Raw genomic sequence first — 18,557 nt, 5'->3', positions numbered from 1 at the left:
AAGGTGTGAACACACATTTAGCGTCATGAAACAAACATGAATAGCTGTGTTGTTTTTAACTTACCTTTCTTCTTCTTCTTGTGAGGCAGACGGTTGGCAGCCATTACTCAAAAACAGACACAGCTATCAGTATCTGCCGCTATGTGACCCTAACCCTTCATCTAGCAGTGTAACCGAACCTTCTGGATTCTTCTCAGGAGAGATGGAATCAGGCTGGGTCGATTTTTCTAACACTTCCTACAATACACCAGGCGACTTTCTGCCTGGCTGCCCTATGGCAATCCTAGAGGGACATTTAACCAGCATGTATGAAGAAAATCATGTTTCTACACAGCAGAGATGAAACAGATTTTTATTAGCGCTTTTAATTAAAAATGGAGCACATTAAATATATATAAATGATGTTACAATAATGAGTAACCCTAAAAGTAATGATTTATTTCACGTTTGTTAAAGAATGATGACAGAGGGGGAAAGGAATCACCAGAAACACTCAGCACTGTGTTCTAAGAAGCATTAGCTTCTAAATATTTCCTTATTTATTATCGGTTTAACAGTAGTGAAGCTAATATTTTGGTTAGCTGTGCCCATTACTGCTAATTAAAAGCCAGTGCTGTGTAAATGCTACAGGTTCTGACCAGGACAAAAGTCATGACTGGAGAGCATGCAGTGGCTCAGCTTGGCACAGAGCTGCAACCAAGCACTCTTCAAAGGCAAAACTTTCAGCCTCCTTAAATCCCTTTTCTTCTCTCTTGTTTCCTTCAGGCGTGGTTCACGGAAAACTCTCTAAATTATTAAAAGAACTGGAGAAACATCACCCAAAATGACTGCCTGGCACTCAGGAGCTCCTGCTGTACTGCAGTAACTCCAGAGAAGCAGCAAAGCATGGTGCAAATGCAGAGAGAAGGCCTGATAAGAGGATGCCTTAGTGCTGAGGTCCTCAGGGCCCCTGCTTGTTTTAGATGTTCCTGCACACCTGAATCAAATGATTTAAATGATTCACTTCCTCAGCGGAGGCCTGTTAATCATTACCTGACTCCGCCAGATAGATTTGCTCCGCATATCCATCTGGAAACCTTGCATTGAAGTAATTTTGGGAAGGGGCGAAAATACTGGTTAGCTGATTGGCCTATGTTGGTGATAGACGGGTCAAATAAACCAATCAGATTCGTTGTTGCTCGTAACAGAGCGACGACGAAAACACAACCACAAGCCAAGCTAGTCTTGCTGCTGCAGGTAAAGGCTCGTTAGCTCAGCAAAGAAATATTCTGTAATTCCGATAAAACTTGCTCGATAGCCACGCTAACGCTAGTTTCATCGGCTGAAGCCGCCATGTTCTTTAGACTGAACTGTCGCGCTTCCCGTTGCGTCACACCTCAACCCGCCTCAAAGCCAACGCTGATTGGACGTTCGTTTGGTGAACGGCTCCAAATTTTCTTTAACGGAAAGTAGCCAGACTGATCTGCGAGTGAAACCTTGAAAGCTCGCGAGATCAGGATGGTCTCACGAGGCTATGTTAATCACTTATTTATTTAAGGCCAGTGTGTGGAGGCAGGGGACCCATAAAACATGAACAGTGGCTGCAGACCTCTGCCTTAGTGGATCTGCTGATGGTCAATATGAAGAGAACCTGAAGGAAAATCTTCCATTTTTGGTCATTTGTGTTAATTAAATGCATTTTTGCGGTATTTAAAACTAAAACACACATTATTTGTCTCATTGACAAGTTACTGCCATCTTGGCTGATTGTTGCTAGTTTTCATTTCAAAACTGGACATATTGGACCTTATAAGTACCTAAATCATGATTTGTGACACCTTACATTACCCTGTCGACCAACGTAATAAAGACTGATTTAATCTGATTTGTTGTATTTCTTTTCAGGTAGGGTTGCACAGTGGCACAGTGGAAGTTGGGGGTTCTATTCCCAGCATGGGTCCCCTGAGGACTTCTCCAGCTCTCCCTCTGACTTTCATCCAGTTATTAATGATGAACGGCGCTTCATGTCCGTCTGAAGGGAAATGAACCGTCGTCCGTCTGGGCAAAGAAAATTAGTGTAGAGAGGATAAAATAATTTAGATTTAGTTTGTTTTGTTGTATTTTACTCTGTGGTATTTAGCGACTAAAGCACTAACGAGCCCCCGAGTCTTGATACTATGAAGCTCTTTGTGGGTTTTGCTTTTTAGTTGCGTCAAAGTTATTATTTACTATTTATTTAACAAACCTGCTGCAGTTTGACTCTTATTGTCCACCCAGAACGGAGGGAACTGTAACTGGTCGTCACCGAGGGACGGACCTGAAGACAGACTTCTGAAACTCAGCAGGTTCTAAGTCCATCAGCCATCAGTTTTGGCTTCATTTATTGACATTATTTGATGAAAAGAATAACAGTGAGAGACAGAGACAGCTCAGCCAATCACAGCTGAGTGTGGGAAGGCTGCAGGGCTCTGATTGGTCGTCACACATAGATGTTTTCAGGCGGTTGAGCAGGAATCCCAGGATTACAGGGAACTGTGGAGATTGAAGTCAGCTAATTAGCTCCAAGTTTAACCCAACACAGCTGACTCAGGAGTTTATTTTATTTTATTTACCATAAATTGGTTCTTCGTCCTTCTTCTGCTCCTCCTGGCTGTCTTTGGTGCCATGGTTACCATGGTTACCACGCATCTCTATGTAGAGGCTGGTCTCCTGCATAGGATCTGAAGAACAGTGAGAAGTTACTCACACCGTGTTCCAGTTGAAGTACCTGCTGAGTCCACCGTCTCTGATCACCTGCTGCACCTGAGGTCCTGGACCTGCCGAGCCTCCTCTTCCTCAGGATGAAGACGGTGATGAAGAGAAGCAGCAGGAAGAGCAGGATGACCAAGGAGATGATGGAGATCATCACAGTGGGGCTTTCTGGGGACACAGATGTCGGGTCGACCCGTTGGTTCTGGTTGCTAACTGTTAGCATTGGAGGATTTCAGGGTTTGTCAGTTTTCGTGCTGGTGGCTGTGATGAAGTGTGTTAGATGATGTTTGGTGGGTTTTTGTCAATGTTGGAGACATTTTATGGAGGTTGTTGGTGTTTTGCTTTAACTCGTCAGCTGACGTCAGCCAGCAGTCCTGGACTCACCTGTCACCTGCAGAAGGAACTCCTTCTTCTCTTTGATTGTCCCGTGGTGGTCGTAGACCTCCAGGGTGTAGCTTCCTGAGTCTGCGGCCTGGACTGCGCTGAAGCTCAGCGATCCGTCCTGCAGCAGCTGACAGCGGCCGTGGTGACACCTGGTGGACTTGTTGGTGAGCAGCAGGTTGCTGTGGGTCCACCTGAAATCTTGTCTGGTCCTCAACATCTGTTCCTGGAAGCCGGACCGCAGCACCGCTTCCTCACCGCTGACCTTAGATACTTTGATGATGTCAGCAGAGGCAGCTGGGGTCGCACACAGAGAACATGTGATGCATCAGTACCTCACCTGTTCACCAGGTGAGCTTAGTGTTAAAGAAATGTCAACCCACATCCTTCACTGAACCCTTTGTAACTCTAAGCTTTGTTTCTTAATCTATCCATCATTTATGCACATTTATCATGGGGGGGGGGGGGCTGGTGTCTATCTCCAGCTGTCAATGGGTGAGAGGGCTGAAGAAAGATTTTGACACAATTTCCCAATTTTTTATCTGTTATTTAGTTTTATTTAAGCTTAGGTTTGTCATTTCATTGCTTTTTGCTTTTTTATCCTATAACAATAGTGGAGAAATAAACACACTGTGAACAAATCCTTGCACTAAATTCGTTTTGTATCCAGAACGTGTCTATATTTAGTATGTTTGAAAGTTGGCCAGAAAGGAGGCGTCGGTAGATGACAGACGAAGGAGTCTCTGCATGGAAACATCTTTGGTCTGTCAGAGGAAAGAGGATGAGGAGCTGATATCTATTCAGTGGAGGAGAGGAGAAGTCCTCCTCCTTCCTGAGACAGACACTAAAATAAATTCAGTCCTTTGCTGCTGGAAGCGGTGAATGCTCCACAGGATTCTGGTTTGTGGTGTGATGACAGGAGGAAGAGACGGTGACGTCCTCGCCGGCCAGATTGTACTGTAATAACCAGAGAACCCCATGATTCAGCCAGACATGGTGTGGCTTTAAAAGGCTTATTAAAAAAATAAAACACTAAACAGAACGTTGGTGTAGGGGGTAATGTCCAAAAAGAATCAAACAGTCCAGTATCAGAGAGCCGAGGAGGCGTCCAGCGCTAAGGCAGGGACCGTTAATAAAGGCAGGATAACTGGTGGAGTGACTAATTAGTCACTAATTAGTCACTAATTAGTGACTAATTAGTGAGGGAGAGCGACAAACAGCCCAGGAAACAAAAGGACAGCCTGATAAAATGTGGTTAATTATTAGAAAATGAAACAGTGAAACTCAGGGAACTGACTGTCTCTCTTCATCATCGTCATCATCAGGATCATCACCCAGCTTAGACCCGGCATGCTCTGGCGCTGCTGGCTCCGCCCCTCAGAGATCCGGTTCTGTGGAGAGGAAGCACACAGTCTCAGTGGTCAGAGTGGGTTTGGGTCACGTGAGTTCCAGTCAGTCGGGACCCAAACGTTCGTCCTCAGCTTCACTTCTGAGTCATCAGATAAAACCGTGTCTGTTCCAGGAACAGCAGAACCTCTGCCCCACAGAACCGTCCCCTGGGGGACTCATCACCGTCTGCAGCACAAATTCAAGCTTTTCCTCATTCTCATCGTCAGTGCCCTGGTAAACATGGCCGACAGGATCACACCTGCTTGTTCCTAAAGCTCTCAGCACACCTGTGACGTCACGGTGAATTAGTCCACATGATTCATTGCCAGCAGGGGGCGCTGCAGCAGGGGGTGCTGCCAACAGGGGGCGCTGCAGCAGGGGGTGCTGCCAACAGGGGGCGCTGCCAGCAAGGGGTGCTGCCAGCAGGGGGCGCTGCCAGCAAGGGGTGCTGCCAGCAGGGGGCGCTGCCAGCAAGGGGTGCTGCCAGCAGGGGGCGCTGCCAGCAGGGGGCGCTGCAGTAGGGTGCGCTGCCAGCAGGGGGCGCTGCAGTAGGGTGCGCTGCTAGCAGGGGGCTCTGCAGCAGGGGGCGATGCCAGCAGGGGGCGCTGCCAGCAGGGGGCGCTGCAGTAGGGGGCGCTGCAGTAGGGTGCGCTGCCAGCAGGGGGCGCTGCATTAGGCTGCGCTGCCAGCAGGGCGCTCTGCAGCAGGGGGCGCTCCCAGCAGGGGGCGCTGCCAGCAGGGGGCTCTGCCAGCAGGGGGCGCTGCCAGCAGGGGGCGATGCCAGCAGGGGGCGATGCCAGCAGGGGGCGCTGCAGCAGGGGGCGCTGCCAGCAGGGGGCTCTGCCAGCAGGGGGCGCTGCCAGCAGGGGGCGCTGCAGCAGGGTGCGGTGCCAGCAGGGGGCGCTGCCAGCAGGGGGCGCTGCAGTAGGGTGCGCTGCCGGCAGGGGGCGCTGCCAGCAGGGGGCTCTGCAGCAGGGGGCGATGCCAGCAGGGGGCGATGCCAGCAGGGGGCGCTGCAGCAGGGGGCGCTGCCAGCAGGGGGCACTGCAGCAGGGGGCGCTGCCAGCAGGGGGCACTGCCAGCAGGGGGCGCAGCCAGCAGGGGGCGCTACCAGCAGGGGGTGCTGCCAGCAGGGGGCGCAACCAGCAGGGGGCGCTGCCAGCAGGGGGCGCTGCCAGCAGGGGGCGCTGCCAGCAGGGGGGGCTGCCAGCAGGGGGCGCTGCAGTAGGCTGCGCTGCCAGCAGGGGGCTCTGCAGCAGGGGGCGCTCCCAGCAGGGGGCGCTGCCAGCAGGGGGCTCTGCCAGCAGGGGGCGCTCCCAGCAGGGGGCGCTGCCAGCAGGGGGCGCTGCCAGCAGGGGGCGATGCCAGCAGGGGGCGATGCCAGCAGGGGGCGCTGCAGTAGGGGGCGCTGCCAGCAGGGGGCGCTGCCAGCAGGGGGCGATGCCAGCAGGGGGCGCTGCAGTAGGGGGCACTGCCAGCAGGGGGTGCTGCAGCAGGGGGCGCTGCCAGCAGGGGGCGCTGCCAGCAGGGGGCTCTGCCAGCAGGGGGCGATGCCAGCAGGGGGCGCTGCCAGCAGGGGGCGGTGCCAGCAGGGGGCGCTGCAGCAGGGGGCGCTGCCAGCAGGGGGCGATGCCAGCAGGGGAAGTTGCCAGCAGGGGGCGCTGCCAGCAGGGGGCGCTGCCAGCAGGGGGCTCTGCAGCAGGGGGCGATGCCAGCAGGGGGCGATGCCAGCACCCTCAGCCTGGTGGGAGTGAAGCCCAAAGAAGCGAGACGAGAGTTTAAAGGAAGTTTGGGTCTCATGTCTCAGTCTGAGCAGAAAGTAAAACCATCAGGTTCTACCGCGCACCTCTGGACCTTTAATAGTTCTGATCCAGGTTCTCCTTCTGGGTTCTGCTCAGCCGGACTGACGCTTTTAGAAGCGAGTTTAGTCTGAGGCGTAGAACCACAGCACAGACATAGACGCCTCAGCAGCAACAGCAGCAGGTCTCAGAATAAACCCGCAGCAGTTAATTAAAGCTTGTGACAGCAAAGCGAAAGCAGCTGCGGAGGTTCTGGTCAGGAGGGTCTCTGCAGGAACCAGCAGGTCCGTCAGCAGGAAGAACCTCCACAGAAGCTGCTCATTGGTCTCTCACCCACTTCCTGATCCATCAGGTATTTACACGGTTCTGTTTCACGGCCGTTATCTGTGATTTTTATCTCAGGAAGTTGTTTGGTAACATGAACATCCCTCAGCTAAAAGTACTTTATTAAAAGTACCACAACTATACTTGTTTCATACTTAATGAGGCAGAGTACCTGAAGTTTACTTTTTATAAACTATATTTCTTTAGTATACTTAATAAATTAACTCCAGGATTTATCTAAATATTATCTAATGACAACGACAGCATATGTTCTGCTGTACAGTGAAGATTTAATTTTGTCTGACCGGTTGTGAGCCGCTGCCTCACCAACATGTCAGCCTGGTGGCGTAACGACACCCTCTCTGTCACCAGTGGAACCGATCCGGACCCGCCGGGCCGGTTCTCTGCAGTCCATCACAGCAGAACCGGATTATTCTGCAGCTCAGAACCCAGGTCTCACTGACAACATCTGACCTGAATGCACAGGCCGGTCCATCCATTCACACATTCAGTAGTCATGGGTACGATTCCAGCATATTTTGATGTGCCCATAGGCAAGGCACTGAAGTTGCCTACCGATGCATGGGTCGGTGTAGAACGTGCGTGTCGGGAGTGGGTGCATGCTGCAGTACTGCAGAATAAACCCGGCCCGGTCACCATTTATCCGTTTTATTTTGCCAATCTGAGATCAGGTTGTGGGTTTAACTGCTCCACAGAGGAACCCCAGACGTCTCTGGTTCTGGACCATCCCAGGTTGCTCCAAGGCCAGGACAGATATGTTCTGGTTCTGCCGGGGGTCTAGGTGTGGTGCATCTGCTGGGATGAATCAAAGACTCTAAACTTCTATTTTATTAACAATAAAACTAAGATAGCCACCTGAGGACCCACGGCTCGTACTGTGATCCATTTTGAACCATCGCCTGTTAAAACCCGACTTAACTGAGCGGTGCGGTGGTTCTGAGGTAAACTGGTTTCATTAAAGCGAGCCTTTTGTCATTCTGTTAGTTTTAAGTCTGGTTTTAACACTGGAGCGCCGGCTTAGAGCACATGATCCGTTCAGGGAGTCCCAGTTCTGGTCCTTCATCTTCCCTGTTTGTCTCAGGCCATTTCCTGTCAGCCTACTTTCAGATAAAAGCCACTACAGCCACAAAAATAAAACATTCACTGCTGATCTAGAAAGCTGCCTCTCGTCTCTAGATCATTTGGGTCTGATCCGGTTGTTCTGGGGGTCCAACCTGTTCAATCATAGCCTCTGAGAAAAGAGTCTGATCCAAGAACAATAAACTGGAATTTAAATCAGTTTCAGTGTGAATACTGTTCCCAATTATTTTATTTATTTGATGAATTTGCTTTGTTGATTTGATCACCAGCTGATGTTTTACAGCAGCTTCGTAAATGCTCAGACCTGGTGGTTCTTTTAAAATGCTCTAGGTTGTGACCCATAAAGAGGACCGAGTGGTTCTTCTTACCTGAGTTCTCCAGAGATCAGTCGAGCTGCAGGTTCAGAGACGATGTGGAGCCCAAGTGAACCAAGCAGGAAGTGAGAAGAGAAAGGAGCTGCTGCCACCGCTGCAGTTTCAGCTGCAGAGAAACTGCGGAGAACACTAAGCTGCTGCTGATCACACCATGACACCACCTAATGGGTCTGGTTCTGGGCGGTTCTGCTCGGGTTTCCTCTCAGCACCAGGGATGAAATCTCTGCAAACTGCTCAAACCACATAAAATGTCAGAGAGTGAAAGTCCTCTATTATAATCGTCACACAGAGAAACATTTAAACTGTTTACAGCTTGATGACTATTGTTTGAAACTTAAATTTAGTTAATAACTTCTCTCAGGTCAAGAGTCTGTGTGTCATCCTGGAAAGAAACCCTCTCCTTTGCTTCATTAGTCAATAACATCCAGCAGCCTACTTTACTACTTTTACCAACTTTACTACTTTTACTACTATTAATAAGCCTACTTTGCTACTTTTACCAACTTTACTACTTTTACTACTATTAATAAGCCTACTTTGCTACTTTTACCAACTTTACTACTTTTACTACTATTAATCAGCCTACTTTACAAATTATACTTCTATTAATCAGCCTATACTTTACTACTTTTACTTCTATTAATCAGCCTACTTTACAAATTATATTTCTATTAATCAGCCTACTTTACTACTTTTACAAACTTTACTACTTTTACCAACTTTACTACTTTTACTTCTATTAATCAGCCTACTTTACAAATTATATTTCTATTAATCAGCCTACTTTACTACTTTTACCAACTTTACTACTTTTACCAACTTTACTACTTTTACTACTATTAATCAGCCTATTTTTACTACTTTTACTGGTATTAATCAGCCTGTGACAACCTGCTTGTTGCACAGAGCTGGCTGCACCGTTTTCCTCTCTCCCTCTAACCTCCTGTCCTCTGACAGCCCTGGCCACGCCCCTAACCACGCCCCGGCCACGCCCCTAACCACATGCACTCACCTGATTTGTCCGCAGGTCAAGCTGGGTCCCGACTCCAGTTTAAAAAATGTCAGCGTCTCAACAGACAAGAGACAGAAACAACCATGACCAGACAGAGGCTTTAAAAATAATTAATCCGAGGCTGTTTAACCCCTCAGGCTGTATTTTATGAATTCTCTTTGCTACATAGATTTTTCTCTCACGGATCATTTAAAAATAAGCCAAACAATAAATAATACATCCATTTCTGTGCTCCTGCCCTGCCGTCGTGTCACCTGAAGCTGATGACGTCACAGATACAAAATCTCCCTTAAGTTTTAGAATTATTCAAAAACCTAAAATTAAGCAAAACTAATAACAGTGCTCATTTAAAGAAGTTAAAATAAATGTAAATATATTTGTCCAGTGAAAGCAACAAAAGAAAACCTGTTCCTGTTTCTGCTGTGTGCCACATTTCCATCTCCTGATCTGTAAGTCTATTTTTTTTTATGTTTTGTTTGTGATGTTGTGATATTGCTGGTGTATTGTAGAATTTAAATTGTGTATGGGTTCTTATGTATTTCTGTTTATTCACAGCTCTTGCTGTGGGGCAGCCTGCCTACTTGGGAGGAAATAAGGACTTTTTTTGTGGGGAAGGGATTTATGTTTATTTTTGAACGGACATTTAAAAAATACAAAAAACTGTGGAACAAACATTTCTGTTGTTGGTGTTGTGTGTAAAATAATTGTTTGTCATTCATTGTACCTAAGGGTCTACACCTTGAAGTGTGTGGTCCTTGTGTGACTGGTAAAACAAACAAAACTTAAAATCCTACTTGTCAGGAGGGATACCTGACTGGAACCCCTATAGGTATAAAAAACACCTACAAACCTAGAAAGTAAGATCAATCAAAACCGTCACAAGCCTATTACTACTATTACTACTTTTATTCGCTGCCGTCCTTCTCTTACTCCTCACACCGGGGGGCGCTGCCAGCAGGGGGCGCTGCAGCAGCGCATTATCCCTCTGGTTGATTTTCATCAGAACTCTTGCTGCAGCATTTTGGATCAGCTGAAGGCTTTGAACTGCATTTTGTGGACTTCCTGATAGTAAAGAATTACAATAGTCCAGCCTTGAAGTAACAAATGCATGGACTAGTTTTTCAGCATCACTCCTGGACAGAATGTTTCTAATTTTGGTGATATTCCAGCCACGTCACAGAACCCCCAGACCCAGTCAGAGGAGAAGAGCAAACCTCCTCCTCATCCTCACCACTTTCTGACTGTCTGGACCTGCAGCGCCTCAGAAATGTGTAGAGAAGAGGACGGCAGAGAGAACCATCAGGACAGAGCTTCCCTCCATCCAGACGCTGCCTGACCAGAATCAGAACACCAGAACCCCCCCTGGTTTGCTGCTACATTCCTGACTAAAGAAACTTTCTGTTATATTTATACTGCATACATTTAATTCTCTTATTTCACGCGTACTCTAAATAACTTCAGTCAAATGAACGTTATGAATGTGCAGCTGACGGTCCAGACATCGGCGCCACCGGACCCTCTCACCACCGCCAGCAGACAATCCAGTGTCTCGCCCAAGGACACAGCGACAGCGACAGAGACGGGTGGAGTGGGGATTTGAACCAGCAACCCACCGCTACAGGACAAACTGTTGTGCTCAAAGCCATGAGAAAAACATCAGACTGAATTGGGAACAACTTGTAACCTGAGAACTCAAAATGGGTTGTAAGCAAAGGAATTTGGTTCTTTAACTCAGATCAGTGAACCAGGATTCACTGAATCATTCTAATGATGGTGATTATCATTCTTTATTTTGTCTTTTGTTTTCTTTTGCATGTACATAGTTCCTTAGCTTCTTTTTATCTTTATTTTTTTTTTGTAGTTTTAGTTAAGTTTCACTAGCCTAGCAGACAGGATATGTTGGTTGAAATATTGTGTTAATTCAGATAAACAGCATTTTATAATGATGTTCTCTGGATGTTCATTTATTTCTGTTCATAAATTCTTGAACTTGAAGAGAAATTGTCACTCCTTTATTCTATGTGTGCAGAGTTTGATGTTAAAAGATCACCAGAGCTTGAATCATTCCTTTCAACTATTGTCCTGATATCAGCTGATTGGGCTGATATTCACCAGACAATACCTAACGGAGTTATTTATTAAACATTAAATAACTTTAAACTGTGCGTAAATGCACAACAAACTCCAAACTCCTGCTCCACTGTTGTGCCATAGGTGATAGAATAACTACAGTAAAGAATTCAGATCAGACTGAGAGACTAAAACACCCACCGATCCATGAATGCAGCAGCAACAACAGGAAGTGTCACCGTACCCCTAACCAGTGAGTCCAGTCAGTAAAAGCTGTCCCAGTTTACCGGGTAATCACATTACCTGACTTAGTCTGAACAGAAGGACCAAAATGATCTGATTTATACACAACATAAATGTATTAATTTGTTCATTCATTTGTTCATGTAAACCCACAGAGTCCTCACTGATCTAAGCAGACGACCAATCACATTCACCGTGTTCATCAGGGCGTCTTTAACGTCTGCATCTGATCAAAGAGTCGTTCTGATAGGACGGTTTAAATGAGGAAGCTTTGTTCTGATTGGCTGACTCCATTTGTCTCATGAACCCGCTCAGCTTCAGAGGTCTGCGCTGATCTGAGGTCAGCGGAGCAACGACGGCTGAAGGCTGCTCTGCTGAGGTCACACTCTGAACCTCAGCTCTGGTCCCGGTGGATTTTCTGGCCCAGTTTGATCTAAACAGGCGATGTGAGTCTGCAGGTCCCAGACATCAGAGCCGGGGCTCGTTACGGTGTCTTCAGACTTCAGGTGGAGCTCATTAGGGTCAATAAAAGTATCGCTGGGTCTCAATATTCATAAGCAGCGTCAGTGCTGACCCAGCTGCAGACAGAACCCTCAGCAGACCCGGCCCAGCAGGCAAACATCTGGATAATCTGATCCAGAGTCTGTGGCGCAGCGTCTGCCCTCGGCCTGGGTCAGGTGAGGACTTCCTGTCCGCTGGTCCTAAGGTCTCTGGGCCGCAGTGACGTCCCCAGTTCCCTCGAACCGTCTCGTCCATCAGCTGGAGGAAGCGCTCCACCTGCAGACGGTCGGTGCGGGTGTTGTCCAGCACGCAGTGTCTCCCCGCGCAGCGCGCCACCAGCTCCGACACGCAGCAGCTGGACTGGACCGCGTCCCGAAGACTCCGGCCTCCTAGAGCGTCTCCATGAGTGAAGAGCACCACGGCGTGCCTAGAGACGCTGGCGTCCAGCAGCCGGGTCAGGAGACGCAGCAGCCGGGAGTCTCCGCTGGACAGCCGGCCGATCTTCACCACAAGGACAATCACATGAGGTCCTGGTTCTGCCAGGCGCATGGCCGTCCTGATCTCATGGACCAGCTGGTCCAGACTCAGGTCTTCACCTGAGAGTCCTGCAGAGTCCACCACGGTGAGCCGGACCCCGTCCACCTCTGCAGAGCCGCTCTCCGCCCGCCGCCTGACTCCATCAAAGGCGCAGTCAGGCTGGAAGCGATGGAACCCCAGGAGAGTGTTCCCAGCAGAACTCTTCCCACATCCAGCAGGTCCCACCAGGACGATCCTCCGCTCCTGTAGGCTGGTTGACCCTCCTTCACCTGGACCAGTCACATGGTTACTGAAGACCTCTGATGTCCAACATCCAACTCCAGAACCATCCAGCCCGCTTCTCTGGTTGGAAGCTCCTGTATGAGACAGCAGATGAATGAAAGACTGACAGACACACAGCAGACCATCAGGAGGTCTTTAAGGCTCCTCCTGGAACACCTGCCCACTTGTTACCTGCTGAAGGAACCTGCAGGTGTCCAGACTTCTCCAGGAGCTCCTGGACCTGCTGTCTTCCCCGGTCTTCGTTGTTGAACAGGTGGAACCTCTCAGAGAAATCTCGGACCACCTCTGGAAGGGAGCTCTGCTCGTCCATGAAGATGAAGTCCTGCAGCGAGGTGTTCTTCAGGCTGTCTCCATAGGTGAAGAGCAGGAAGCAGCACCTGAAGGCCTGCTCGCCCACCACCCTGATGGCTGCTTCCACCGCCTTCCTCTGCTCTGTGGTGAAGCGGTCCACTTTCACCACCAGCAGGAACAGAACAGGTCTGACGGTCTGCAGGACCTCCTCGCAGCAGGACTTAATCTGCTCCTCAAACTCAAGGATTCCTGCCGTGTCAACGACTCGGATCCGTTTCCCAAACACCACACCTGCTTCCTGTCTGACGGCCACTTTACTGGGACTGAAAGACGCCTTGGACTCGAACGCCACTCGTCCTAAGATGGTGTTTCCTGAAGCGCTCTTACCCACACCGGAGTTTCCCAGGAGGACGATGGTGAGATCTGGATCAGGATCCATGTCTGAAGATCCAGGGAGGACAGAGAACAGTTCATTAGTTAAATCTGGACTGTGAGGATACAGAAGTTCAGGAGGGAACCACCTGTGAAAAATCTACTGCTGAACATCTAAAGGAAGAACTCTGCAGGAACCGGCACAAAGCAGATGATGGCCTCAACAGAAACGGGTTCCTTTCCCTGCAGCGTGTTCCTAACATCACAGGAACCTTCCTGGACTCTCTGAAGCCAGGTTCTCTGCTGGTACCGATACATGAAGAGGTTCTAATCTCTGCTCCTTGTTCCCCGGTGTGAGCGGTGTTTGTGCCGCAAACATGAAACCGGTTCTGATTCCAACCGTCTCATTGTTATCCGACCAGACATGGACGTTTACACGTATCACTTTTGTTACAAAGTGAAAGAAGTGTTAACACGCTATTGTTCAGTTAGTGGCTTAAAACAGAAAAAAACACACAATTGTTTGAATAATACTGAATAAAATAAAGTAGTTTTAAATTATGACCGTATTATTACACTGTTACACATTAATCTATGTATTTCTTAATCAGTGTAGATCTATATCCTCATTGGTGAATCAGGCTGAGCTTCATCAAGCCTGTTTGGTCCCACATTTTCCCCTCAGCTGTAACACTCGAAGCACTCAGACGTTCACGCTGCGTCTTTACGCTGATCCAGCTGCTGATGTTTACCTCTTTTCAGCTTTATAACCATCATCATCATCACCTTTCACAGCGACAGGTTTCCCATCTCAGTCTCTGCCCTGACCAGACTAATCTCCTCTATGGCGCAGGGCGCTCTGGTGCGTAATTACCAAGCTGAAGGCTGAGTTTCAAGTTGTTCTCTGAGCGCGTTTTGGTTGTGGTCGGGACGGACAGAATGATTACTTTCTGCTTCGCTTTTAGTCCACTAATAGTCTTACATTGGGAATCCTATAGGAAATGTAGGACTTTTTAAGCTTTATACAATTGGCTCCTCGTTACAGAGGAGTGGACCAGTTTCGGTCCAATCTGCTGGCTTAATGTCTTTAACGACCGCCCATTACTAAGGGGTGGACCTGTTTCTGTTGAATCTGCAGGTTATCTAAGCCATTACAGGCCTTTGTTTGGCAGTAGTATAAAGCTTGGTACTCCACATTACTCTAGACTTTTTGAATTCAGAGAGCTTCCTGGAGAGGAAGAGAAACGTCTTCAACTACGGAAAACAAGTCCAGTTGCTTTGTTTTTTACCTTTTTTTGGAATGACCATGACCTGATGACTGAGAACCTTCACCAGCAAATTAATAAGAACGGAACTTATAAACAGACTAATTGGCGTTTTAGACTGTATCTGGTCAGCAGATCTGTTTCTGATCCAGCGTGCAGCATGACTGGTTCTGAATGAAGGCTTCATCTGGGAGCAGCTCTCCTCCTTCCCTGCTGCGTACGCAGTACCGGACGGTACCGGCTTACTTTCACCGCTGGTTAAGATCAGAATTATTTATAACTCTGATCGCTCTTCCTGCTGCTCTGTTAACACCAACTGTAGCAGGAATAATTACTGATGGCCACAAGCTGTGAAAGAAGCTCAAACAGCTCCACAGAAGTCGGGTTTAGACTGAGCTCTGATTGGACAGAGCTGTGAACGCATCATCCGGAGCCCAGATGAACCAGTGTTATTTTTATGGGTGAGAAATGCCGTGTGCTGCGTGTGAAGTCAGTGAAAGGCGTGAGAGTTGAGAGTCCTGGGCCGTTTCTTAATATGTGTTCTAGAGCGTTCTCATGTTCTCGTGACACATCAGCCTCAGAACGCGCCACATCCCCGGATGTTGTTCTCGCCCCGCCCTCTTTACCCAGCATGCATCAGAGCAGACTTGTGCGTTCTTCAGACTGACCGCTTTCCCAGAATGCACCGCGGCAAGATAATTTTTAGGCTTTTTAGAAATTAAAAATGTTGTTTTGAAAAACATTTTCAATAACATTTATTGTGGTGTAGTATATAAATAGAACTGTGCGTCTGATGACGTCACACGTACGCTGCTGTTCCAATACGTGCTGCGTTCTCCTCAAGTCCGATCTTCCTGTGTTCTCGCCAAGACCGGACTTGACGAGAACGCGAGTCCGGTTACTGTGTGACGGGGATACCTGCCAGAACCTGGTCCCTCTGGTGGATCTTCTCCTCAGGTCTTCACCATCGTGGAGAAACTGGACCTCGTGTTTCGTCTCCAGTCCGGATCCAGCCGGGTTCTTCTGTTATGAGCGGAACCAGAACTCAGCAGTAAGTAGGTGTCATCTGGAGCAGAACCGACCATCAACACAGAGACCAACATGTCTGAACCGGAACCAGAACCAACAGACAAAGCTGTGTTAACTCAACCAACCTGTTGTCATCTTTACTTTCTCTTTATTTCTTCCTGGAGCTGCTCAGAGGAACAGAGGTTCTGATCGGTTCTGATGTAGGATTTATCAGAACCGGTCCCCAGAACCCGCCACCTGACCTGCAGATACAGAACCAGACTGATACTGATCTCCTGGATCAGAACCGCCGCAGAGATAAACGGTCCATACACACCTGAACCGAACCGAGCAGCTGGACGCAGGTTCGGTGCTCTGACGTTACGCGGACCGGACCGGGCTGAGCTCACCTGTTCAGGTAACAAAAAACCCAGAAGAGCCGCTGACGAACCTTTGGAAGTTGGTTTACTTTCGGTTCGTCACTTCCGGTGTTGTGTTAGACCGACTGCGCAGCCGCGTTCCCGACGAGCTGCGACTCTACGCTCAGGGGGCGCAGGTGCGTTCAGGTGCAGTCGTACATTTGGGCATTCAGGCTAAAATAAACCCCCACATGGCCTGGTGGCACCGGATGACGTGGGAGGAGTTGCTATACTTCAAAATGGTAAAGGTTGAGATACATTTCTTAACATTTACCTTTAGAGATTAAAAACAGTTTAAAGTCATTAATGAACAAAAAAAGGAAAACTTAGATTTTTGGCATTTATGTATCTTTGATAGTTATTCTTAAGAAATAACATTTTGACCACATAAAAACAAATTTAGATTATCCCAGTAGTAGAACATATGAGAATTATCAGACAAGACATTGTTGATCATATTATTAGTAGATTTGCTGTCAGTTAAGTTAATGTCCTTATTAAATGCCGGTTTTGGGAAAACAGGTTAAACATTATTGATCAATAAGGTGTTCTGAATTTACTCTGTTGTTCCACAAGGTTCATCCATGTGGGGAAAAGTTGTGCATAAATAACATCTTACCGCTAACCTGAACAAAGGCTCCATCTGAACACCCTCATAGATCCAGGACTCTTCAGCCAGAGCAGAAATCCATCAGCGTCTCCATGATCAGAGAGTCTGAATAGTTCAGTCAGTCAGGAAGGAGGCAGGAAAGGAGCCTGTAAGGTTCCCTTCACGGCTAGTTTACCCTAGGAGCATCGGGACGTCCCTTAGCGGCCCTAAGAACCCTTAAGGAATCCCACAATCCTTTGCATGACATGACATATCAGCACAGCCTCCTCACAGAAACCAACTAAAACATCCAGAGAGCAGAAAGCGTCTCTTTGTGGTTCATGTCAAGAACGCTGTAGGATCTGACTCCATGTTTCTGACTCCATCCAGGGCCACGGGGCCATAGGGCCACAGGGCCACAGGGCCACAGGGCCACAGGGCCACAGGGCCACAGGGCCACGGGACCACAGGGCCACAGGGCCATGGCAATACCCACCATTCAACCCTCAGAGGGTTTAAAGACAAATAATGTAGAGCTTCACATGAAAATGTAAAAATTAAAGTAGTTCCATTAGGCCTCGTTTATCTGTGAAACAAAGTTGTAAATGGGGTGAGATACGCTTTAAACCATTTACTGTATGGTGTAGTTTTCTTTATATTTGCACATAAATGCTGAATTATTCTGGATTGTAAAGCGTATTTAGTTATAAACACTGTCGGCAGAGATGATACGTCTTTAATAAAGTGCAAATTATCCAAAAGATAGATTTATCATTCTGATCAATTGATTTAGAAGATAATGTAATCAGCTGAGCTGCTGCTGCAACAGCTTCCTGTTCTCCGTCTAAAGATGATCCTCTTTATATTTTCACAGATATCTTTGTTAGCCACTGTGTCATCTGCAGAAGCTGATAGTGCAGGTATTAGTTTTAAAATGCAAATTAAAGGCTGACTCTGTCATTTTCACCGCAGGTTGTCCCGTCATCATAAGCCTCTGGCTGAGGGACCCATTTAGGTCTGACCCTCTCAGGTTAAGGTTTCTGAGGGAAGTCTGCACTGAGCATCAAGAGCTGCATATTGTCCTGAAAGATCATTTAATATATCTGAAATTAAGCTATTAGTTGGTCAAAACCCAGACAGCGCGGCCTTAAAAATGTAACTTTAAGGCTGATTCTAACATCATTTTCCTCACAGGTTTCCATCAGCCTCTGGCTGCGTGTACAGGTGTTCTCCAGCAGGTGGCGCTGTCTCACGGAGAGGCTGCCTCCTTCCAGACTAAAGTCACAACACCCAATTATTTCTGCAAGTTTTAACCACACTGACACACACACACCCTTGTTTTACATACAGAGTGAGGACCTTGCCTTGACTTCTATTCATTTCAACCTCAACCCTTTGGCCAGCAAAGGTGAGCAGCGAAGAAAGGTCCTCACTTTACACAAAAGTCCTCACTTTGGTGGAGAAATGGGCAAACATGTGTTCACTGAGTTCACACACACACGGAGGCAGAGGCAGAGGGAGGAGATAATGACAGAGTGGAGGAGTTGGAGCTCCAGCCTCAGTCAGTCTGGATCAGTCCTCCCGTCTGCCTCCATCCCTCCCAGCATGGACCAGCCTCGCTCTGCTCTTCTGATCCTGGTCCTCCTGCTGCAGACCAGCTCCTTCTACTCCGTTCACATCAGAGACCGCTCAGGTGAGGCTCAGTGGAGTCCAGTTCCTGTCCTCTTCTTCTGTGGTGGTGGTTAAGTCCTCCAGCCTCTGACCTCAGCATGCTGACCGGCTCTCTTCAGCTTCAGAGCACATTTCCTCCATAAATCTCTGTGTTTACGTGTTTCATGCGCTCAGAGAATGTGTGTGTGTGTGTGTGTGT

General features: G+C 48.1%; 2 protein-coding genes across 6 annotated transcripts; both read right to left on the bottom strand.

Annotated features, from left to right (window-relative positions):
• Nucleotides 1-2,330: 2,330 nt before the first annotated feature.
• LOC105918487 lies at nucleotides 2,331-8,548 on the bottom strand. Of its 4 annotated transcripts, none has more exons than XM_021311155.2 (6): nucleotides 8,093-8,548; nucleotides 4,409-4,502; nucleotides 3,115-3,408; nucleotides 2,773-2,943; nucleotides 2,592-2,699; nucleotides 2,331-2,511 (listed from the first exon to the last, which is right to left on the bottom strand). In XM_021311155.2, the coding sequence occupies exons 2-6, from the start codon at nucleotides 4,461-4,463 to the stop codon at nucleotides 2,459-2,461; spliced, it is 681 nt and encodes a 226-aa protein (XP_021166830.2). In that variant the 5' UTR covers nucleotides 4,464-4,502; nucleotides 8,093-8,548; the 3' UTR covers nucleotides 2,331-2,458. The 4 variants fall into 4 exon arrangements, with proteins under 4 accessions (XP_021166830.2, XP_021166831.2, XP_021166832.2 ...); XM_021311156.2 differs by having other exon boundaries at nucleotides 2,782-2,943; XM_021311157.2 differs by having other exon boundaries at nucleotides 2,773-2,898.
• Nucleotides 8,549-11,517: 2,969 nt separating this feature from the next.
• On the bottom strand, nucleotides 11,518-17,103 carry LOC105918503 (GTPase IMAP family member 8). 2 transcript variants are annotated; one of them, XM_012853593.3, is made up of 5 exons: nucleotides 16,017-17,103; nucleotides 15,826-15,942; nucleotides 15,590-15,737; nucleotides 12,915-13,475; nucleotides 11,518-12,817 (listed from the first exon to the last, which is right to left on the bottom strand). In XM_012853593.3, exons 4-5 carry the CDS (start codon nucleotides 13,471-13,473, stop codon nucleotides 11,946-11,948), a joined length of 1,431 nt encoding a protein of 476 aa, XP_012709047.2. In that variant the 5' UTR covers nucleotides 13,474-13,475; nucleotides 15,590-15,737; nucleotides 15,826-15,942; nucleotides 16,017-17,103; the 3' UTR covers nucleotides 11,518-11,945. The 2 variants fall into 2 exon arrangements, with proteins under 2 accessions (XP_012709047.2, XP_021166822.2); XM_021311147.2 differs by having other exon boundaries at nucleotides 15,590-15,694.
• Nucleotides 17,104-18,557: the final 1,454 nt, after the last annotated feature.

Source organism: Fundulus heteroclitus, unplaced genomic scaffold (genome assembly GCF_011125445.2).
Source record: "Fundulus heteroclitus isolate FHET01 unplaced genomic scaffold, MU-UCD_Fhet_4.1 scaffold_59, whole genome shotgun sequence".
Taxonomy (NCBI): Eukaryota; Metazoa; Chordata; class Actinopteri; order Cyprinodontiformes; family Fundulidae; genus Fundulus; species Fundulus heteroclitus.
The sequence above is the reverse complement of the archived record's forward strand: the minus strand, read 5'-3'. Positions and strand labels throughout refer to the sequence as shown.